Raw genomic sequence first — 25330 nt, 5'->3', positions numbered from 1 at the left:
CTTCTACTGTCCTCCCTTACTCACTCTACTCCAGCCCAACTGAATGCCTTGTTCTTCCTTGACTACCCAGCCTACTTCCATTGTAAGGTCTTCAAACTAGCTCTTCTCTTTGCCTGAGATGAAATTCCCCCAGACATTCTCATGGCTCATGCCCTCTCCTCCTTCAGGACACATTTCAAATGTTACTTACTGTCTCTGTGAGGTCTTCCTTGGACATCCTAAAATTGTTCTCCTACCCACCTGCTTTATTTTTCTTTACTTATCAGCATCTGCTATACTATTTTATTAGTTCACTATTTCTTCCTCTACTAGAATTTAAGCTCCATGACAGCAAAGACTTGTCCATGTTTTTACCACTGCAACCCAAGACTTAAAACACTGACCGTCAAATAATAGCTACTCAATAAGCATCTGTGGAATGAACAAATCCTAATAAAATGAAAATAACTGGTAAAGATACTATTTGTATACTTTTAACTAGTTAAAAGTAGACTATTTAGCTGAAATAATGTTGCTACTTTTAAAATTCTACATTTGTTTTTTGAAAAATATAAAAAAAGAATAAAACCATATGCAAATGTTTTCTTTTTTTTACTTTATTGTTATTCAATTACAGTTTGTCTGCATTTTCTCCTCACCCATCCCCCACCCCAATTATATGTTTTCTTTATATCTAATACCTATTAAGTAAGTTTTCCGTTAATAACCACTGAACATAAATCTTCTCAGGAGATATTACATTACAGATTTGCACAGGTAGTTCCTTATCATAAAGTGACTGAAGATTCTCATTAGGTAGAGATTTTGCAGACACAGAATTTAAGCTGTTTACTTCCTTTGAAATAATTTCTTCTGGAGAAGGATCCCACACTTCAGTATACTTTCTGGAATTATCTTTGATAGTGTATCTGAAAAATAACAAAACCCATTAGCAAAAACATTGGTTTAAAAAATATGTTTGCATTTCCTTATAGATCTAGAGATAAATGAGTTTTAACTGTGACTCACTGTTTCCCAGTTTTGATATGATAGCAATTTCAGTCTTTTTAAAAAAGAGTTCTTAATTACCACCAAAGTAAGCACAAGAAGAAAAACCTAAAAGCCAACCTTTATATCTTAAAAACAGTTTAAAATACCAACTTTGCTCCTGATTTCATCATTTTCCACTGCTTTTATATAAAGGAGAAGCATTGTTCAGTTTTTTTGATAACTTGAATATTTCTCCCTGACTAAAAAGTTATTAGTGTATGCTGATGAGAATACAAGTGGAAAACGATAGCTATTAAAGGGTGTTAAGGAGCAAAATTATTATATAAAGAGTTTTGAATGTTTATTAAATCAGTTCAGAGTCTAATCACAGTTAATTAGATATCATTTTCTATTTCTGTAAAGGAAAAGACTTATTTTTTTTCATCATAAATTTGAGATTTAACCACCCAAGGTGAGTAATTTTTGCTGCTAAATTTAGACTGTTTTCTGTCCTTACTTGACATGAACTCTAAGAACTAGCTGACAGCTTAACTCAAAGAAATACAAGGTTCTATGGCAAAGAATGAACTCTACCTCTAACTTTTGGCTACAACAGAAGTAATGAAATAATTTAATTATTTGACTTATATGTCTGTGTAACAATATTAAAATCGATGAGTAACTGAGGATATCTTGACACAGCTTGACACATAAATGTTATCTTCTACTGTGTATTAACCATACTTTATGAACAGATAGACAATTCAAAAAAAATATTAGCTTTACTGAGATAAAACTGATACATGATTTTTTTTATTTTTAGAGAGAGGGGAAGGGAAGGAGAAAGAATAGGAGAGAAATATCAATGTGTGGTTGCCTCTTGTGTGCCTCCTACTGGGGACCTGGCCTGCAACCCAGTCATGTGCCCTCACTGGGAATCGAACTGGTGACCGTTTGCTTCACAGGCCTGTGCTCAATCCACTGAGCTACTCCAGCCAGGGCTGATATATGAAATTTTAAGATATTTAAAATGCATATGCATGGCCCTGGCCGGGTAGCTCAGTTGGTTAGAGCAATGTCCCAATACATTGACATTGCAGTTTTGATCTCATGGTCAGGGCACATACAAGAATCAACCAATGGCCCTGGCTGGTGTGGCTCATTTGGCTGGAGTGTCAACCTGTGGACCAAAATGTTGCAGGTTCAGTCACCAAACAGGGCACAAATGGGAGGCAACTGATTGATGTTCCTCTCTCACAATGATGTTTCTTTCCCTCCATTTCCCTCTCTAAAATTGCTGGGCATGTCCTCAGGTGAGGACTTCAAAAAATCAATCAATAAATGCAACAACAAACTGATGTTTCTCTCTCTCTCTCCTCCCTTTCCTCCCCCTCTAAAATATCAGTAAATTAAAAAAATTAAGAAATATAGTGTACATGCATGTTTATAAAAGTCTGTAACTGTGCACCTTAAAAGGGGCGACTTTTTATTGCATGTTATATCTCAATAGCCTTGACTTTAAAAAAACTCAGTCTAATATATTTTAGTGTTTCCTCTCACCTCTTTCTCTCCTCACTTAGGACCTATATTGGAAATAGGACAGGCCTTCTCTATTCTGCTACTAGTTCTTCCAGTATTAGGGTAGGGAGGGAAACAAGACCAGATGCTGAGCACATGATTGCAAGACTCTGCTGGTGTCACTGCTTCTCTGGCTTACTCTGGCAGACAATATTTGCTTTCTTGAGGGTTCTATGTGGCAGTCCTTCCGAAGATCCCTCAAAGGTCACCCCACTGCACGAGTCCCTATCATGGAAGAATTGCTTTGTCTTCAGTTCAAACCCTCCCAACCTTTCCTCACCATTACCCTTCCTTTCTGCTTCTTGGTGGTCTTAACCCCTAGCCTGTACTGGGTATTATTACTGCAATGGTTCAAGCCTGGTTCTCTTTCAAATTATCCACTTGAACCCAGGAAAAACATACATTTCTCCAAACGGGAATGTAGGGTACTCTACCACTACACTTATTTTGTACCATGCCATTTCTCTGTCTAATTATCTTCTCACACAGATATGAGAGAATGCCTAACCATTCTATCTAGAAATAAAATGTCAGTATTTTTTCTAACATGCATCTTCAATCTCCAGGAGGCTTTCTCATGGTTTCAGGATTCCTTAGGGATAGAGTGTAAAACCACTCTAGTCCCCATTAGACTAATGACTTCAATTATTGTTCCTGACCCGTCAACAGAAAAAAACTTCCACCTATGACCCAAGTAGAAATCCAAAGGGGAATGCTATGTCAGTTTCCCTTCTTGTAAATAAAGTTTACATATGAACTAAAAATAAACGTTTACAGGTCTACTTACCCTACTTCATGAGATGCTAGGCCCTCTTTGACCAGCAGGTCATTAATACTAGTAGGAGTCATTCCAGGAGCACCAAGAGAATCAAAAAGCTCAACTAAGAGCACATTATCTTCCAGAATTTCTGTAAAACCATTAAGACTAGTTTGGAGAAAGAAAAAAAGACGTTCCAAAAATACTAAATTGAAGCAATTAAAGAGATTGGAAACAATTTTTTCCATTTAGTGTATAAAAGGTTTCTTGCTAAATAATGTTAAATTCTCTCAAGGGCTAAGAGTAGTATTTTGCAGACACAAAAGAAATGCCAATGTTACCAACAGTATACACAAATTAATAAAATGTTCATTTTAGGTGAACCATTATATTCTATAATGAACCAAAAACAGTTTAAAGCTTTTAGATTCAGGAAAATATAAATTGATGTATATTCATTAAAAAATTGTTTTGTGTTTTTATACTGCTTTATCATATTCAACTAAGTCACAGAGGACAAAAAAAAGAATTAAAGTTTTAGGTCAGGATTATTTGTGAAGGTTTATGGTTTTAAAAGAACAATCTGACAATAACCAGGGATGAAGTGGGAGGAAATAAAGGGGGGGAAGGGTTTTCAGGAACAACTATAGAGGACTTAAGGACAAAACCAAGGTGGAGGGTGGAATCAGGGGAGGGAGGTGGAGATGGCTGGGGGGGGGAGTGGAAGGGGGGTTAATGCAAACAACTGTACTTGAACAACAATAAAACAATTTAAAAAATAAGATCAATGTTACAAACATAAAACTGTAACCACTCTTGTAAGCTATATTACATTTCACAGTTTTTTAGAGTATACTAACTAAGAATGTGTCTGATTCACTACAAGTGAATTGGTCTAAACCTTATTTTTCTTGAGTTTTTACAAAATTAAAAGGATTTAAGATTGTGATTTTTATCTTGTTACCAAAGTTTCATTTGGAGAGGAGAAACATTTCCCTGTCTTCTAAAAAGCTGAAACGAGGGGCCTTGTCCATAGGAGTTACTACCAGAAAAAATGTTTACAACCCCCCTCAAAGAATGGCACAAAGTTTAAAACAACAAAAACTTAATCTAGATCCCTTTAATCAACTGCAGTTTCTCCCCATCACTTAATCAATTGGATTTTAGAACAAACCAACTAAATTTCTTTTAGAAAATGAAACTGGTTGATTTTATTAGATCTATTTCTTAAACTAAAAGTTAGCCGAAGGTAAAGTTTATATGTGATGTAACTATTTATTTGTTTATTTATTTATGTTACAGAATACAGAGAATCTTCTCAATGACTACCTGAATAAATGACAGGCATTTTTTTAGGCAACACATATTTCTGTGCATGAAGATCAGTTTACGCATAAACCTATACATTAGAAGCTAGTACCTGCCAGTCAGAATGCTGACTTCAAATAAAAAGATAATCTGTTACCGGCAGTGACATGCTATATTACCTAGTCATAAGAATACATACTAAAAAACATTTATTAAGAACTTAAAAATCATTCCTAACTACTTTTCAATGGACCAGCTATATTATTTAGAAATGAAAAGCTGAAGGCCCCAGTAAACTTTGATTTCCTCACTTTCTCTCTCATATGCTCCCTTTGACTCTCTGATTTTCTATTTTCCATACATGGAGTTCCTTATTCCACCAGGGCCAGCCTTCCCTGTGTTCTGTTCCTTCAGGACCTCCCTGCTCTGCTCCTAATTAAAATGTAAATATCCCTTGCTTTACAAGGTAACAATACATATTAATGGGAGGCTCTGATTCTCATCTGTGGTAGTCTTGAATTCTCAAATCTCATCATTGTGCAAGTTACTGGGGAAAGATATTTTAGGTTGAGCAGGACCTTCTGGCACTCCTTAAATCAAATGGTCTAGGGTTAGTAACTATGGTACAATGAGTGTTTGGATGCTGTTGGTATAACAAATAATTAAGTGAGAAAGAAAAAGGGGAGTCAAGAAAAAAACCCAGGGGGTCAGGTCTTCATGGGTTGTCCACTGGAGGGAACATTCATGTGAGGAGCTAAAACTCAACAGAATAAATACCAAAAGGATAGCCGAGAAGCAGAATTATCTACATTAAGGTAAGCTCAAAAACAGTGGAAGTTACTTAAGGACTAAGAATCCTTAACTTACTGCTCATATCAGAGAAGGCAGACATAAAACTTCTATACGCTAAGAACGCAATTTCTATAACCATATCCCTCTTTGACAGAACTATTTTTAGTTTATTTTTTATTGTTTTTCGCCATTACCATTTATCCCTATTACATCCTCTTCCACCTCCACATACCCCAATCCCCTCCACAATCATAACACTTTTGTCTTCTTTCATTTTTGCTCCATGCTCCACCCCCAAACCTTGCCCCAACCCCAGAGCTGTCAGCCTGCTGTCTATGAGTCTGTCTCTATTTTGCTTGTAACTTCAGTGTGTTCCTTAGATTCCACATGTAAGTGAAATCATGAGATATTTGTTCTTCTCTGACTGGCTTATTCCACCTGGCATAGTTCTCCAGGTCCATCCATGCTGTCACAAAGAGTAAACTTTTCTTTTTTTTAAAGGCCAAGTAGTATTCCATTGGCCTAAAATAGCTATGGTGTACCATAGCTATTTTATCCACACTACTGATGAACACTTGGGCTGCTTCTAAATCTCGGCTATTGCATATAACACTGCACTGGACATAATGGTGCCTATATTCTTTTGAATTAGTGTTTTGGGTTTCTTCAGATAAATTCTCAGAGTTGGAATTGATGGGTCATAAAGCAGTTCCACTTTTAATTTTTTGCAGTTACTGAATACTGCTTTCCACAGTGGCTACACCAATCTGCATTCCCACCCAGAGTGCGAAATGGTTCCACTTTCTCCACATCCTCGTCAGCAGTTGCTGTTTGCTGCTTTATCAATGATAGTCATTCTGATAGATGTGAGGTGATATCTCACTGTGATTTTAATTTCATTTCTCTGATCAGTGAACTTGAGCAACTTTTTCATATGTCTACTGGCCATCTGGATGTCCTCTTCAGAGAAGTGTCTATTCCGGTCCCTTGTCCATTTTCCAATTGGATTGCTTTTTTTTGGGTGCTGAATTTTATAAGTTCTTTAAATTTTGGATATTAACCCCTCATCAGATGTATTGGTGAATATATTCTATTTAGTGGGTTGTCTTTTCATTTTGCTGATGGTTTCCCTTGCTGTGCAAAAATGTTTTAGTTTGATGTAGTCCCAAATGTTTACTTTTTCTTTTGCATCTTTCTCCTGATAAGATTTATCAGAAAAAAATACTGCTATGAGCAATGTCCGGGATTTTACCACTTATGTTTTCTTCTAAGATTTTTATGGTTTCAATTCTAACATTTAACTCTTCAATTAATTTAAAAGTCATTCTTGTGTGTGGCATAGAAGATGGTGGCCTAGTTTCATTTTTCTGCACACATCTGTCCAATTTTCCCAACACTATTTATTGAATAAAATATATTTAGCCCATACTTCCTCTGTCAAACATTGACAATAAACTGTGATTTTATTTCTGGATTATTTTGTTCCATTGATTTATATGTCTGTCTTTATGCTGGTACCGTGCTGTTTTGGTTAATATGATCTTGTATAGTTTGATATTAGTGTGAGTGCTCCAACTACCTACTTCTTTCTCCTTTCCCAAGACTGCTGTGGCTAGTTGTTTTTTGTGTGGTTCTATATAAATTTTTGAAATATTTATTCAAGTTCTGGAAAACACACTATTGGTATTTAGATAGAAATTGTACTGAATCTATGGATTGCTTTGTGTAGTATGGACATTTTAATGTTAATTCTTCCTATCCATGAATACAGTATGTGCTTCTACTTATTTGTATCTTCTTCAATTTTTTTCTTCGGTGTCTTATAATTTTCCAAGCATAGGTCTTTTACATTCTTGGTTAAATTTATTCCTAGGTATTTTGTTCTTTTTAAAGCAATTGTGAATGGGACTGTTTTTATTATTTCCCCTTCCAGTAGTTCATTATTAGCATATAAAAATGCAACTGATTTGTGGATATTAATTTTTTTGACAGTTCTATTTTTTAAATTTTTGTTCAAGTACAGTTTTATTTTACTCCCATCCCAGCCCACCCCCTCAGTGCTCCCACCTTCCTCCCATCCCCCCCCCTTAGTTTTTGTCCATGTGTCTATACTTGTTCCTGTAAATCCTTCCCCCTTTTCTCTGGATAATTTTGTATCCTAATACTTTACTAAATTCATTTATCAGTCTTAGTAGTTTCTTGGTGGAATCTTTAGGGTCCTCTACATATGGTATCGTGTCATCTGCAACTAATGCCAGTTTTACTTCTTCCTTTCCAATTTGGATGCCTTTTATTTCTTCTCCTTGTCTGATTGCTTTAGCTTGGATTTCCAGTACTGTATTGTATAGAAATGAAAGCAGACATTCCTGTCTGGTTCCTGATCTTAAGGAGAATGCTCATAGTTTTTGCCCATTGAGTGTAATGCTGACAGTGGGTTTATCATATATGGCCTTTATTATGTTGAGTTATGGTCCCTCTATTCCCACTTTGCTGAGAGTCTTTATCATAAATAAGTGTTGAATTTCATCAAATGTTTTTTTCTGCATATATTCATATGATTACATGGTTTTTATCCTTCATTGTGTTTACGTGGTACATTTATTGATTTGTGAATGTTGTACTGACCTTGTATCCTCAGAATAAATCCCACTTGATCATGGTGTATGGTTTTTGTGACATATTGCATTATTCATTTTGTTAATATTCTGTTGAGGATTTTAGCATCTATATTCATCAGGGATATTGGCCCATAATTTTATTTTTAGTGTCTCGATCTGGTTTTGGAATTAGGATAATGCTGGCCTCCTAAAATGAGCTTAAGAATCTTCCCTCCTCTTCATTTTTTTTGAATAATTATCGAAGTGTTAGTTCATTTTGGAATGTTTGGTAAAATTCACCTGTGAAGCCATCCTGTCCAGGGCTTTTGTTTGTTGGTATTTATTTATTTAATTTTTTGATTAGTGCTTCAATTTCAGTAGCTGTAATCTGTCTATTTAGACTCTCTGATTCTTCCTGATTTAGTTTCGGAAGATTATATATTTCTAGAAATTCATCCGTTTCATTTGGGTTGTCCAATTTGTTGGCACATAGTTGTTTGTAATATTTTTTTACAATTCTTTGTATTTCTTGGTGTCAATTGTTACTTCTCTTATTCTGATTTTATTTAATGGGGACATCCCTTTTCTTCTCTATCAGTCTGGTTAAAGTTTTGTCAAACTTATCTTTTCTAAGAACCAACTCATGGAATATTTGGCCTTTTGTATTGTTTCTTTCAACTATTTCATTTGTTTCTGTACTAATCTTGATTATTTCCTTTCTTTTATTCACTTAAGGCTTTGTTTGTTCTTCTTTTCCAAGTTCCTTTATGTGTAAAGTTGGACTTGAACTTTTCCTTGTTTTTCAAGATAGGCCTGTAATGCTATGAATTTTCCTCTTAGGACTGCTTTCCCTGAGTCCCACAGATTTAGGGTTGTTGTGTTCTCATTTTCATTTGTTCAAGGTATCTATTGATTTCCTCCCTGATATCATTGTTAATCTATTCATTGTTTAATAACATGTATTTAGCTTCCATGTCTTTGTGTATTTTTCATTTTTCTACTTGAGACTGATTTCTAGTTTCACAGCATTGTGGTCAGAGAAGATGCTTGATTGACTTCAATCTTCTTAAATTTACTGAGAAGTGTTTTGTATCCTAACCTGTGATCTACCCTAAAAAAATGTTCCCTGTGCACTTGAAAAGAATGTTATGTTGCTTCGGGATGAAGTGCTCTGAAGATATCAATTAAATTCATTTAATCTAGTGTGTCATTTAAGGCCTCCATCTTCTGGTTGATTTTTCTGACTAGATCTATCAATTGAAGTAAATGGGGTGCAAAAATTCCCTACTATAACAGTACTTCTGTCAATCTCTCCCTTTATTACCATCAAGACTTGCTTTATATTTTTAGCTGTTCCTATGTTGGGTACATAAACATTTTCTAGAGTTATATCCTCTTGTTGAATTGTTCCCTTTATTATTATGTAGTATCCTTATTTGTCTCTTAATATATCTTTGGTTTTAAAGTCTATTTCATCTATGTAGGTATTGCTACTTCAGCTATTTTCCCATGTGCAAAAAAGATTTACTTTCATTCTTTTACTTATACTCTGTCTGTACCTGTTGTTCATAGGTGGGTCTCTTGAAGAGAGTATATATGTGGATTTTGTTTTCTTATCCATTCAACTACCCTATGTTTTTTTTTAACTGGGGCATTTAAGCCATTTATATTCAAAGTGGTTACTGATCTATATTTATTGCCATTATATTTTTTAAAGACTTTTATTTATTTATTTATCTTTAGAAGGGAAGGGAAAAAGAAGAGAGAAATATCAATGTATGGTTGCTTTTGGTGCACCCCTGCTGGGAACTGGCCCCTGCTGGGAACTGGCCTGGAATCCAGGCATGTACCCTGACGGGGAATCGAACCACGATCTTTTGGTTCGCAGGCACGTGCTCAATCCTATTGCCGTTATATATTTTAATATATCTTCTCCTCCTTTTCCTCCCCCTCCAAACTCCCTCTCCCCCTCCTCCTTCTTCAGGCAAGCCCTTTAACATTTGCTACAATACTAGTTTGTTGGTAACAAATTCCTTTAGCTTCTTCTTGTGTGGGAAGCAATTTATTTCTCCTTCAATTATAAAAGATAGCCTTGCAGGGTAAAGTAGCCTTGGTTGTAGGTCCTTGCTTTTCATCACATTGCAGACCAAACCCTTTTGGCCTGAAATGTTTCTGTTGAGAAATCACATAAAAGTCTTATGGGAGGAGCTCCCTTATGGGTAACTAACTGCTTTTCCCTTGCAGCTTTTAAGAGTCTCTCCTTGTAGGGGTGGAGACAAGAATCCGGGCGGAGAGGATTCCTGGCAAGGTGGTGGCTGGAGGACCCAGTGAGGCAGTGGATTGTGGAGCAGGCAGTCCCACATTTGGGCACAACTAAACCAGGGGAAACAACTGGGGAGAAAGATGGACCACACAACCCAGGACCCCAGATCAAGAAAATAAAGCCTTAAACCACTCATTGAAAATTCCTGTGGGGGTTGAGATGTCGGGAGAAACTCCCAGCCTCACAGGAGAGTGCATTGGAGAGACCCACAGGGTCCGAGAACATACACAGGCCAACCCACCTGGGAATCAGCACTAGAAGGGCCCCCTTTTTTGTGGGAAGTGGAGGAAATGACTGAAAGCCAGCAGAGAGCAGACAGAGCAAGCGCCATTGTTCCCACTCAGACCCCTCCCCCACACACAGCATCACAAAGCAGCAACATGGGTTTCCCCACCCTGGTGAACACCTAAGGCCCTGCTCCTCACTACATAATAGGTGCGTCAAGAAAAAAAAAATGGCCCAAACAAAGGAATAGATAAAAACTCTAGAAAAATACAACTCCAGAGAGAGCCAACATATCAGATGCACGCAGTTCAAAACACTGGTAATCAGGATGCTCAGAGAATTGGTTGAATTTGGTTGCAAATTATATGAAAAAAATGAAGTTTATGCTAAGTGAAATAAAGGAAAATGTACAGGGAACCAACAGTGATGGGAATGATACTGGGACTCAAATCAGTGGTGTGGACCAGAAGGAAGAAAGAAACATCCAACCAGAAAAGAATGAAGAAACAAAAATTCAAAAAAAAAAAAATGAGAGGCTTAGGAACCTCTGGGACAACTTTAAATACTCTAACATCCAAATGATAGGGGTACCAGAAGGAGAAAAGGAAGAGCAACAAGCTGAAAAGTTATCTGAACAAATAATAAAGGAGAACTTCCCCAATCTGGCAAAGGAAATAGACTTCCAGGAAGTCCAGGAACCTCAGAGGGTCCCAAAGAAGGTGGACCCAAGGAGGAACACACAAAAGTGCTTCATAATTATATTAGCCAAGATTAAAGATAAGGAGAGAATCCTAGAAGCAGCAAGAGACTAGGAGGCAGTTGCCTACAAAAGAGTTCCCAGAAAGCTATCAGCTGATTTCTTGAAAGAGACCTTACAGGCAAAAAGGGGCTGGAAAGAAGCACTCCAAGTCATGAAAGGTAAAAACCTACATCCGAGATTGCTCTATGCAGCAAAGCTTTCATTTAGAATGGAAGGGCACCACTTCCGCCAAGATGGAGGCGTAGATGGAAACACTGTGCCTTCTTGCACTGCAAAGTTTAAACACAACAAAGTTTTAGTAACAAAAAATGCAGCCAAAACACAGAGAATTGAACTATATGGAAGGAAGTCCGACAACAACGAACCAATCAGCCAGACCAGTAAGAGGGGCAGAGCCAGCAGCAGAATGGGGTCAGGCGGAAAAGATCCCCTGAACCCAGGCATGCAGGCAGCCAGGGTGGATCACAGGTGCCAGGCTGACCCAGTGAGGGCGTAAGGCAGCTGGGTGACTGCGGTCACACATTCGGGCGCAGATAAACCAGGCAAAGAAACAAGCAGTGAGACAGACTGCGCAGGCCCCAGTGGTGGGAAGCAGCAGAGGGAACCGCCGCTGCCCCTCTTTGACCTTGCCTCCACATACAGTCACAACTCAGTGACCTGAGTGGCCTTGACCTGGTGAACACCTAAGGCTCCACTCCTCATACGTAACAGGCGTAAACAAAGCAAAACATGGCTCAAGAAGAATTCAAAGCCCCAGAGCCCATAACTCTAAGCAACTAAGAAATAGCCAAACTTTCAGATGCACAGTTCAAAACACTGGTGATCAGGATGCTCACAGAACTGGTTGATTTTAGTCACAAATTAGAGGAACATATGAAGGCTAATCTAATTGAAATGAAGGGAAATGCATAGGAAACCAATAGTGATGGAAAGGAAATTGGGACTCAAATCAAGGGACTGGACTAGAAGAAAGAAAAAAATGACCAAACAGAAAAATATGAAGAAACGAGAATTCAAAAAAATGAGGAGGGTCTTAGGAACCTTCAGGACATCTTTAAATGCTCCAACATCCGAATTATAGGGGTACCAGAAGGGGAAGAGGAACAGCCACAAATGGAAAACTTATTTGAACAAATAATAAAAGAGAACTTCCCCAATCTGGCAAAGGCAATAGACTTCCAGGAAATCCAGGAAGCTTAGAGAGTCCCAAAGAAGTTGGACCCAAGAAGGAACGCACCAAGGCACATCATCATTACATTAGCCAAGGTTCAAATGAAGGAGAGAATCCTAGAAGCAGCAAGAGAGAAGGGGACAGTCACCTACAAAGGAGTTCCCATCAGACTGTCAGCTGATTTCTCAAAAGAGACCTTACAGGCAAGAAGGGGGTGGAAAGAGGTATCCCAAGTCATGAAATCCAAAGACCTACAACGAAGATTGCTCTATCCAGTAAAGCTTTTATTTAGAATGGAAGGGCAGATAAAGTGCTGCTCAGAGGAGATCAAATTCAAGGAGTTCATCATCACCAAGCTATTATTATATGAAATGTTAAAGGGACTTATCTAAGAAAAAGACAAAAAATATGAACAGTGAGAGGACAGCAAACTCACAGTTATTAAGAACCACACCTAAAGCAAAAGCAAACTAAGAGGACAGCTAGATCAGGAGCAGAACCATAGAAATGAAGATCTCATGGAAGGTCAGCAACAGGGGAGTGGGAGGAGGGGAAGGGGGGAGAAGGTACAGGAAACACGTAGCACAGACAATAGGTAGAAAATAGATGGGGGGAGGGCAAGAATAGTGTAGGAAATATAGAATCTAAAGAACTTGAGACGTGTGATCATAAACTAAAGGGGGGTTTGGTGGGGGAGAGGGGTGTGCAGGGTGGAGGGGAATGAAGGGGGAGAAAAAGAAAAACTGTAATGGCATAATCAATAAAATATCTTTAAAAAAACCCAAAGAATAGAAGAGCAGATAAAGTGCTTCCTAGATAAGGTCAAGTTGAAGGAGTTCATCATCACCAAGCCCTTATTATATGAAATGTTAAAGGAATTTATCTAAGAAAAAGAAGACAAAATATATGAACAGTAAAATGATAGCAAACTCACAATAATTAACAACCACACCTAAAGCAAAAACAAAAGCAAACTAAGCAAACGGCTAGAACAGGAGCAGAATCATAGAAATGGAGATCACATGGAAGGATAGCAACAGGGGAGTGGGAGGAGGAGAGAGGGGGGAAGAGGTGCAGAGAATAAGTAGCATAGATGGTAGGCAGAAAATAGGGGGAGGGTAAGAATAGTCTGAGAAAAGTAGAAGCTAAACAACTTATATGCATGACCCACAGATATGAACTAAAGGGGGGGAATAGGCAGGTGGGAGGGGAGTGAAGGGGGGAAAATGGGGCAACTGTAATAGAATAATCAATAAAATATATTAAATATAAAGAATAAAAAAGTCTCTTCTTGTCTATAATCTTTTCCATTTTAATTATGATGTGTCTTGATGTGTGTCTCTTTTGAGTTCATCTTGTTCGAGGTCTCTGTACTTCATGGATTTGTATTCTTCCTTCAGCAGTTAGGTCAATTTTCGGTTATTATTTCTTCAGATAGGTTCTTGATCCCTTGCTGTCATTCTCCTTTGGTGTCTCTAGGATGCAGATACTGTTATGCCTCATGTTGTCCCAAATGTCCCTTAAATGATCCTTATTTTTAAAAATGTTTTCTGCTCTGAAAAAAAAAAAAAAAGACTAGGTAGGGTGTTTCCTACCTGGTCTTCCAAATTGTTGATTCAATCCTCTGCTTCATCTAACCTACTGTTATATTACTTCCAGTGTTATTTTTTTCAGATATTAGATTATTTATTATGGTTTCTATGTCTTTTTTATGCTGTTGAGCATCCTTACAATCATTACTTTTAACTTTATATCTGATAAACTGCTTTCCTCCATTTCATTTAGTTCTTCTACTGGTGAAATCTCTTGTTCTTTCAGTTGGGGACTGTTTCATTTTCTCCCCATTTTGGCTGTTTCTTTGAGTTCATTTCTGTGTTAGACAGATCTACAAAGACTCTGGTGCAGGCCTATGTCAGATGCTGCCTGTAACTAGCCCTGGGCAACCTATTGGAATTATCCACAATCCATAACATGGCTCCCTCTGCCAGGTGGGGTGCATGCTGAATGAGCCAAGCTGCACACCAAGGTCAGCTTTTATCAGCACTGGTTGTGGGGCAGGGCCAGTTAAAGTCTCAAAGTTCCCAGAGATCTGCCTCTGCTTTTAGGCTGTCAGACTTAACTCCTGTAAGTCTCCAACTGTATTCCTCGGCAGGGTTTAAGCTCCACAGAGTAGGGAAAGAGGATTCCTGTGGGTGGGTCTATCAATCTGCCCCAGGCTGATTCTGCATTGATGGGAGTACTGTGCCTGAGAATGATGGCTTCTGCAGTATTGATAATAACTGAACACAGAGACCCTGGTGGCTGACCCTTCAGCTATCACTACAGAGACACCAATTCCAGACTCTCCTCATGCAGCTCTAGTCTGTTCTGCCTTCCCTCTGCTGTAGCCCAGGGTAAGTGGCTGAAAATGAATTATTTTTTGCATTGGCTCTTTAAGAAAATGACTGTGTCTCTAGACATCTCTTCCTGGTGGACAGAAACACTGCTGCTTTTCACAGCTGGATGTTATGTGGGTGCCTTTAATCAGTTCTGTGGCTTTAGGCTGGGGAGCCTGGGTTGTAGTTTAAAATCCATACTTCTCAGGGGGAAATGCCTCAGCCCCACTGAAGTATCCTTCTGAAACTCAGCTGCCACTCCTGTCACATCTCCACACCTACCAGTCCAGATATGATGGCATGCTTCTCTCCAGTTGGTTATTCAGAATTATCTTCCTATAATTGAGTAGTAATTCCAGTTTGGTCCTAGAAGGGGGTTAGTGTAGCTCCCAGGTACTCTGCTGTCATCTTGGATAACAACAGAACTATTTGTTCAGAATGATTTCTTATATCAAAGTGAATAAATTTGGTTTTAACTTGCATTTCTCTGATGACTAGTGATGCTGAGAATCACTCCACCCCTACTGGCCATGTGTATGTCCTCTTTAGAGAAGTGTCTCTTCAAGTCCTTTGCCCATTTTTTAAATGGAACTTTTTTTGGTGTTGAGGTTTGTAAGTTCTTTATAAATTTTTGATATTAGCCCCTTATCAGATGTATCATCAAATATGTTCTACCATTCAGCGGGTTGTCTTTAATTTTGTGGATGATTTCCTTTGCTGTAAAAAAAAAACACTTTAGTTTGATGTAGCCCCATTTTTTTCTTTTGTTTTCCTTGCCTGTGAAGATATATAAAAAAATTGCTAGAAGAAATAACTGAGATTTTACTATATTTTCTTATAGGATCTTTATGGTTTTGAGTCTAAAATTTAAGTCTTTAATCCTTTGAGCTTATTTTTTTGCTTGTATTTTATTCTCTCAACACCATTTATTGTATAAGCTACCTTTATTTAGCCCATTGTATATTTTTGCTCATTTTGTCAAATATTAACTAACTATAAAGGTGTGGCTTTATTCATGGGCCCTTCATTTTGTTCCACTGATGTACACTTTTTTATCCAGTACCATACTATTTTGATTACTATGGCCTTGTCCTATAGTTTGATATTAGATAGTGTGATTCCTCCAACTACATTCTTTCTCAAGATTGCTGTTGCTTTGGGGTCTTTTGTGGTTTCACATAAATTTTTGGAATATTTGTTGTACTTCTGTGAAATACACTGTTGATGATCTTGATAGGACTTACACTGAATCTATAGATTGCTTTGGATAGTATGGATATTATAATGATGTTAATTCTTCCTGCCCATGAACATGGTATATGTTTCCACTTATTTGTATCCTTCAGTTTCTTCAGAGTTTTATAATTTTTCAAATTCAGGCCTTTTACATTCTTGGTTAAATTTATGCCTAGGCATTTGATTTTTTTTTGATGTGATTGTGAATGGGATTGTTTTAATAATTTCCCCTTCTGATAGTTCATTATTGGCATATAAGATGCAGCTGATTTCTGGATATTAATTTTGTAACAGGATATTTTACTGAATTCATTTACAATTATAATAGGTTTTTGAGTCCTCTTTAGAGGACTTTAGAGTCCTCTACATACAGTGTCATGTCATCTGCAAATAGTTTTATATCTTTCTTATCTGAATACTTTTTATTTCTTCCTCTTGTCTGGTTGCTGAGTCTAGGACTTCTAGTACTATCGTGAGTAAGAGTGGCAAAAATGGACATCTTGGTCTTGTTCCAAATCTTAAGGTGAAATCTTGCAGTTTTTGCCCATTGAGTATGAGGCTGGTAGTGGGTATATAACATATGGCCTTTATTTTGTTGAGGTATATTCCGACTTTGCTGAGAATTTTTATCAGGATTGGGTGTTGAATTTTATCAAATGCTTTTTCTGCATTAATTGATATGATCATGTGGTTTTTATCCTTCATGTCATACCACAATAAGGTATCACTTCACACCTATCAGATGTGTGTATTGGCTATCATCAATAAATCAATAAAAAACAAGTGTTGGTGAGCATGTAGAGAAAGGGAAACCCCTGTGCACTGCTGGCAGAATACGATTGGTTAGTCACTCTGGAAAGCAGTATTTGGTTACTTCAAAAAATTAAAAATGAAACTGCCTGATGACCCAGTGATTCCACTTCTGGGAATTTATCTGAAGAAACCTGATACAAAAACTTGAAAGAATATGAGGGCTGTCCAGAAGATATCCAGCCATGTAATAAGAGTAAGAGACATTTATTGAAGAAGGTACAGGACACATTGTGCACAGGACAATGATGCCTCAGTCCCCTTCAAAGTTGGCACCTTGGCTCCTCACAGAGTTCTCCCAGTCACTATCAGCTGCCCTGTTGTATTATCCCGAATCTCATCGAAGATCTGAAATCTCCTCCCTTCAAAGGTGATTTTAGTTTTGGGAAAAGCCAGAAGTCACGGGGCACTGAATTTGGGCTGTAGGGGAGCTGGGTCACCTGAGTGATTTGATGTTTCACCAGAAAACTCTGCTCAAGGCATGATCCATGAGCAGGAGGATTGTTGTCGTGATGAAGCTGCCAATCACCAGTTTTCCACCACTGTGACCTTCTGAATCATCTTAAGAGTTTCTGTGGAGGAATGTTCAAGCTTAATGCAAAAACTGATGCAGATTCATTGTTCTACTTGCTTATTCTGAATGTGACGGCGACACTGCACACATACTTACTCAACGGTGTCTACTGACTCCACTGACTACTACGGTGAAGTTGTCATTGTTCATACATATGTGTTCCAGTCCACTCTCTGTTGCTGCCAGGTTACACTGATTCTGTACAAACTATTCTCCTTATGTTAACAATAGCTGGACTTTTTCTAGACAGACCTTGTATATGCACCTCTGTATTTACTGCAGCATTATTCACAATAGCCATGATATGGAAGCAGCCCAGTGTCCATAAATAGATGAGTGGATAAAACAACTATGGTACATCTACATCTTGGAATATGACTTGGCTATAAGAAAGCTTTACCGTTTGTGACAGCATAGATGGGCCTGAACATCATGTTAAGTGTTATAAGCCAGTCAGAGAAAGACAATTACCATGTGCTTTCACTCGTGTGTAATCTATGAACAATCTGAATTCACAAGCAAAACAGAGACAAAGTCATAGAGAGCAGACTGACAGATTTGGGGACAGGGGTGGGAGGTAGAGGGATCAAGCCACAAAGAAAAATAACTCATAGACACAAAAAAGAGAGTGGTGATTACAGGGCAAGGGAAATGGGTGGAGGTGGAAAGAGGATATAGGGGGAGAAATGATCATGAAAAAAAGTACAATAAAGAATAAATTAATTAAATTTAAAAAATGAATAAATGATCACATATGTCATTCTTTCTAGGTTCTGTTACTTGGAGCACTTGATCTCTAAGCTTCAGTTTCCTTTTTGTAAAACAGGTTAGTAGATAATCTGTTTCAATGGTTGGGTTCACTTAACAGCAATATGATAGAAGTGAAAAGACAGAAGTAAAAATTATACTTTAAAATCCCATAAAGACTAAGCAAACATAGTCTTATTTATCTTGCATTAATACTCATTAAAACCAGCAGAGTCAATGTCACTCATAGCTTTGGAACATATCAAAACCTCAGATAAATGACAGATTCCCAATCCCCCTATCCAAATCCCTTGGGCCCAGATGTATTTAAAAAATTCTACAAATTGAGGAAAGTAGCATATTTCATAATACCCCAGGCAGATTCTGAGGCAGCATCCCACAAATGAGATTATGAAGTAGAATTTACACAGGTCCTCAAATATTGTCTTTTTATTATAGTATTGATGAGATATCATAGGAACTTAACTGATTTACATCAACTAGCCTATAGTAATATTGGTTTCATTATACATTGTTTTGTCTAAAGTCTCAGAACCTATTGACGATGTTAAGTGAGGACTGACTGTGACTATCCATTGTAAAGGAGACAGAGACGACGTGTCTATACTTGAATATATCTTCATATCAAGTCAGATCAGATTTTGCCATTAAACTGTTAATTTTCATAATTTGTTGGGTTAGTGTCAGTCTGTGTCTGAGACCCAAAGTATTCTGAAACAGAAGTAACTTTTTTCAAATTATGCTGAGAGCCTAATGTTCAATTCACTTAAGTCAACTGAAATTAAAAACAAACAAAAAGTATTTACTAGTTATGTCCTACCACCCTTTACTTTCCTGCAAATTAAATGTTGATATCTGTGACTGCAAAATCAGGGACAGAGTTCTAGCAAAAATGCGAACAGAATAAGAGAAGCTAATTCCTAACTTTAGGGCTTTCATAAGGCTATGCTAATGGTGACTTGATATTTAATAGTAACTTTTGCCTTGTGTGGTGATTTAAGACCCTAGAGCCTGAAGATACAGGGATGTCCAAACTTCTGGTGTCTCTGGACCACACTGGGAAAAAGAGGAGTTGTCATGGGCCACATGTTGAATACACAAACACTAATGAAAACTGATGAGCAAACAAAGGTTTTAAGTAAACCTATAATTTTATGTTGGGCTGCATGCAGCCTGCATGTTGGACACCCCTGCTAGAAGATACTATGCCATTTTACCTAATTTCAATAGAAGTTATCTGCACTTCTCTTACTGATACACACTGAATTAATTATAAAATCTGGTGAATGTTATTATTTAAAATTTCATATGATCACAGAGCAAAAAATAAAAATGAAAATAGCTTACTAATGACTGAACATGTCATAAATTTATCTTGAGTTTTTTCTTCAAATTTTTCTTTAGCTTTTTTCGACCACTGCAATGTCCCTTTACATGGTTCAATATAGGCCAGCTTACATTTAATTGCCTGTGTCAAACAAAATTGCACCATTAAGACAGTGAAATTAATTTCTAGTTATTTTAGAATTTAAGTTTTATATTAACTGTGTTCAACCTAAACTTTGTGTCTGAATTTAAAACATATTCAGAAAATAAATATGCAAGATGTCTACGACATTTCTTTATAAATGCAAACAACTGGAATTAAGAGGATATTTGGTTAGATGAATTATTATACACTTAGATTATGAAATAACAAGCATCCACTAAAAGAATTCCAGATCCTTATGCTATATTGTTCAATGACAAAAACAGGTTATAGGACTATACTGTAGTTTCATTCCATAATTGTCAAAAAACCCACAATGCATATTAGAAGTACATATTTCAAGAAATATTAAATAATTTTGAGGGTTTCCCTCAATTTGCTTATCTGTATTTTCAAGCTTTTTCCTTATAACTTTCTATCCATTTACCAAATGAAAAGTATTGCTCAAAAGCAACTCAGAGGATTCTAGAAGAAGGACAAATGTTTTTCTCTAGACATTTCTTTTTCTCTTGCAATGGGATCACAGTAAAAGTACTTCTTCAATGAGCTTTTTTGCACATATTCTGTGATACTTTTACCACATTATATAGATATTTCAAAGTAACATTAAAAACTGCAGACCAGAATTCTCATAAAGACACAAATACATATGTACACATATATTTTTCTAATTAAGTACTTATTTACTGATACACAATTTTATTTTTTAAATAATTACAGCAACTTTTTTCTATAGTCCATTTAACAAATTATAGATAAAAACAGCAGTTACCAGAACATTTCCATGTGAAGATGACTTCTAAAAATGCTTTTATATATGTGCTAAAATTCTAACCCTATAATTCACTGTAAGTAGAATACCTTCTCTGGGGGATTCAGAAACTCATCCTTTATTTTACGCATTTCTTTAAGTGTTATTTTTGCAGTATTGCCAAAGTCCACATATTTAACTTCAACTTCACGATGTCCAGGCAATCCTTCAAAAATTATGAAATTAGAAAAATGTAAAAAATTATGGAAAGTGAGAACTAGCAAAATTTAGAGTGATTTAGAGTGAACCAGATTAGAATACTTTTATGCTCAACATACAAACTTAATATTTTTTTAAATGTAAAAAGTATTTCTAATATGTGAACTTTAAAAAATTCAACCATAATGCAGTTTTTCAGAATTGGTGAATGAGAAAATATGTTATTGAAAGGACAACCAAAATCAGGATAACATAATAACTATCAAGTGCTTGGGGTTAGGCCTAAGAGTTAAGAGTTAGGCTTTGAATTAAACTGACTGGATTAGAAACCTAGCTTAGTTACTGAATGCCATATGAGTCTAAGCAATTTAATATCGCCAGGATACTACCCTGAGCAAGTTCATTTTTCCTTCAACCTTCATCATTTTATTTGTAAAGTGGATACACCAAAAAGAAAATCAAATCTTGCACAGCTTTTTTTTTTTGAGGATTCACCAATTTCAAAAATTTGTAAAACACCAAGCAAAAAAAAGTGAGCATTATTTAGTAAGTATTGATTTTCAACATAGGATTAAACAAGGCAAAATATTTAATAATCACACTAAAGATTTATTCATATAATGGTAGCTAACTATAAAATTTAAAAATTTGGGGGGATATTATAAAAATGACAAGTAGAGATAGACCTCTCTCTCTCACACACCCACAGAAATATATATTTTTAATCCTTACCTGAAAATAAGTTTTCATTGATTTTTAGATAGAGGAAGGGGGATTAGAGGGAGGCAGAGACAGTAAGAGAGAAAGAAGCAATTATGTCATAAAGAAACATTGATTGGTTGCCCCCTATATACACCCTGAAGGGAGATTGAACCAGCAATCTAGGTATGTGCCCTGACAAGGAAATCAAACCTGCAACCTTTTGTTCTTTGGGACAATGTTACAAGCAACTCAGCCACTTGGACAGGGCTAATTCTGTATTTTAAAGGATACCAAACAAACCTCTGAAAGATAAAAACACAGTGAAGTTTGAATAAAGTCTTAACAAAAACTTTTTAAAATAAAAACTCTAAATATACCATTGGCTTTAGCTTCTCTCACCACATGTATATAGTGCTAGTAAACCTGTTGCCATCATTTTCAAATTTAAGGATTTTGTTTGGAAAAGTACAGGTATCCTTTGCTTCTTAATAGAAGTGGAAGCAGGTAGAACAACACAGGTACTCAAGATGACACTTCAAGATGACAGTCACCCTATAGTAGGTAACTGAGGTGACTGAGAGGACACTTGTCCCTAAAAGTAAGAAGGTGAAGGAACTCCTGTCTACTTCCAGTGGAATCTACATCTAGAAGGATATTCTCAACTGTAACAATACCATTAAGCCTTATCATTCCTCAAGTCTCTTTTTTTAATTCTGATCTCTGAGTTATATTTATTTTGATTTTAAAAAATTAATTTTTTTTACTGTCCAATTATACTTGTCCCCTTTTCTCCACCCCAATACGCTCCCCTGCCCCATGCACCCCCTGCCCCATTCAATCCTGCTCCCTTACTGTGTTTGTTCATAGGTCCTTCATATATGTTCCTTCCTCAAGTCTCTGAATGAAGATGCCATTAAAAAAACAGAGACAAGGTATGGGATTTAAAAAGCAGTTTTTACACAAATTATCAATTGTGTTTAAGAGGAGAGTCAAGAGATATGGGAGGTCTCAAAATTTACCTACTATTTATGCTCTTTGAGGAAACAATCAGAAGTTGCTCCCACCAAAATAAGGGAGGAAACTAAAGAGACAAACATGAGATCCAGAAAACAAGGGATCCCACACAGAGAAAAATAAAGTGAATAACCAAGTGAAATAAATTCCCAAAATAACATAAGTGTAGTAAGCCTGGAGGACAAGTAGTCTAATTGCAAGAGAAGAATTTTTTTAAATATATTTTTTACTGTGTTGTTACAGTTGTCCCAATTTTTTCCCCTTTTGCCCCTCACCCAGCACCCTTTAGTGCCCTCAGGCAATCCCCAAACCATTGTTCATGTCCATGGGTCATAAGTATAAGTTCTTTGGCTTCTCCATTTCCTGGGTTGTACTTTACATCCCCATGTCTGTTCTGTGACTACCAATTTATACTTCTTAATCACCTTAACTCTTCACCCATTCCTCCAAACCTTCTCCCATGTAGTAATCATCAAATGCTCTCTGTATCCTTCTTTCTGTCTCTGTTGTTTAGTTAAAAAAAAATTTAATTGCTGATAGGTATGTGTTTATTGCCATTTTATTATTCATAGCTCTGATCTTTTTTCTTAAGTCCCTTTAACATTTCATATAATATGGTTTGATGATGGTGAACTCCTTTAGGTTTTTCTCGTCTGAGAAGCTCTTTATCTGCCTTTGATTCTAAAAAATAAAGCTTTGCTGGGTAGAAACAATCTTGGCTCTAGCTCCCTGCTTTTCATAACTTTGAATATTTCTTGCCAATCCCTTCTAGCCTGCAAAGTTTCTTTGGAGAAATTAGCTGACAGCCTTATGGGGACTCCCCTGTTCTCTTGCTGCTTTTAAGGTTCTCTCTTCATCTTTAACCTTTGGTTAAATTTTAATTATGTGTCTTCTTTATGTTCATTTTGTTTTGGACATAAAGGTTCTTGCTGCTTTTAAGGTTCTCTCTTCATCTTGCTGCTTTTAAGGTTCTCTCTTCATCTTTAACCTTTGGTTAAATTTTAATTATGTGTCTTCTTTATGTCCATCTTGTTTTGGACTCACTGTGATTCCTGGACTTGCATGTCTATGTTCCCCACCAAATCAGGGAAGTTTTCTTCCATTATTTTTTCAAATAGCATTCCAACTTCTTGCTCTCTCTCTTCTCTTTCTGGCACCCCTATGATGCGAATGTTGCTTTGCTTGAAGTTGTCCCAGGGGCTTCTTATGGTTATTTTTTGTTTCCTTATGTTCCAGATCATTGATTTGATTCTCATTTACCTATGCTAGTGTTTCCCTGTAAATTGTTCATTTCCAGTAAAATATGCTTCATTTCTGCCTGGCTCTTTCTTATGCCACTGAAATACTCACTGAATTTCTTGGGCATTCTTATAACCAAGTTTTACATTCTCTATCTGACAGATTGCTCATCTCCATTTTGTTTAGTTCTTTTTCTTGAGTTTTGATCTTTCTTTCATTTGGGCTATGTTTCTTTGTCTCCTCATTTTGGCAACCTCCCTGTGTTTGTTTCTGTGTATTAGGCAAAGTTGCTATGACTCCCTGTCTTGGTAGCATGGCCTGTAGGCTCCTGTAGCACAGCTTTCCCTATCACCCAAACTGGGTACCCAAGGTGTGCCCTTCGTGTGGGCTGAGTATACCCTCCTCTTGTAGTTGAGCCTTGTTTGCTGTTGGCAAGTCTCTGGGAGGGATTTGCTCAGGCCAGTCAGTTGCAAGGACTGGCTGTGACCACTGACTACCAACCTCCCCCTTCCATAAAGGATCAGCTGTACCAGGGCAGGGTGGTGGTGCTCCAATGTGGTCTGTAGCTATCCACAGGGTGCGCAGACTCTGGGATTTCCTGGGTGGTTCAGGTCAGCATCAGCCACCAACTGTGTTATGCCTGGGGACACCTAGCTTGAACTACAAAGCCATCTGCAGATGACTGCTACTTGTGATGGGCTTGGAAGTTCCAAGGCAGAGCCAAACTGATCCAAGGGTTGCTGCTATTTGTGCTGGTCCTGGGTCTACTCAGCCAGAGGTACAGGGCTGGGGACAGGTCATTAGTTCGGTGGGGTGGCACTTCAGTTAACTGCCAGGGCAGGGGAAACAGTTTAAGCCAGGTTGATGGAGTCTCAGATATGGCTACAACCTGCCAATTGTGGCTCTGTGGAGGGAGGGCTCAAAAAAGGCACAATTTACTCTACACACATTTCTTTATGGGAGACAACTCTCCCTCAGCTCTTGCCCTGATGCCACACACTTTAGTTCCTGCTCAGTATGCCATTAGTGCCTTTCAAGCTGCTATCCTGGTGATGCCAGAGCTCAGATGGAGTGCCTCTAAGTAAGTTTGGCATGGGACCTTTAAGAGGAACTGTCAGGGAATCCTGTATTTATTTTTCACCAAGTCAATCCCACTGGTTTTCACAGCCAGAAATTATTGGAGCTTCTCTTCCTGGCATTGGTACCCTGGGCTGTGGGGCCTGGTGTGGGTCTAAGACTACTCACTCCCGAGATAACCCTGTCATGTTTTTATTCACCCCACACGGGTGTGGGATGTGCCTGTTCTGTAACTCCCAACCCTTCTGAACTGTTGTGGTTTCTTTAGTTTTGTAGTTGTCAGATTTCCATTCAACTTGATTTCTGACTGTTCTATCTTTGGTCTGTAGTTTAGCTGCAATTTTGATGTTGTGCAAATAAGCAAGTGGTGTTTACCTATGCCTCCATCTTTCTTGACCAAGGTTTCCAGAAGAATATTTTTGCAGTTAAAAAAAAAAATCAAACTACTGTATTTTGCCATGTATAATGCATACCTTTTTGCTCAAATTGTTGAGGGTAAAATAAAGATGCACATTATACATGCACAGTTCCTGAAATACCTTATATCTGTTCTTGTGTTTTGTAATTATTTTTTACATAAAATTTCTTGTAACAAA

The 25330-nt window shown here is 37.3% G+C and overlaps 1 protein-coding gene across 1 annotated transcript in view; it reads right to left on the bottom strand.

Moving 5' to 3' along the window:
• The window catches only part of RNF17 (ring finger protein 17), a 163111-nt gene that overhangs the window by 55153 nt on the left and 82628 nt on the right, over window positions 1–25330 (bottom strand). Inside the window, exons 18-21 of the mRNA XM_053657917.1 lie at window positions 20594–20709; window positions 19591–19711; window positions 3335–3455; window positions 681–908 (exon numbers count right to left, since the gene is read on the bottom strand). Coding sequence (XP_053513892.1) covers window positions 681–908; window positions 3335–3455; window positions 19591–19711; window positions 20594–20709 — 586 coding nt within the window. The remainder of the gene's footprint in view (window positions 1–680; window positions 909–3334; window positions 3456–19590; window positions 19712–20593; window positions 20710–25330) is intronic.

Source organism: Artibeus jamaicensis, unplaced genomic scaffold (assembly GCF_021234435.1).
Source record: "Artibeus jamaicensis isolate MK-2021 breed Jamaican fruit bat unplaced genomic scaffold, CSHL_Jam_final contig_2002, whole genome shotgun sequence".
Lineage (NCBI taxonomy): Eukaryota > Metazoa > Chordata > Mammalia > Chiroptera > Phyllostomidae > Artibeus > Artibeus jamaicensis.
Note: the sequence above shows the minus strand (reverse complement) of the source record. Positions and strands in the feature narration are given on the sequence as shown.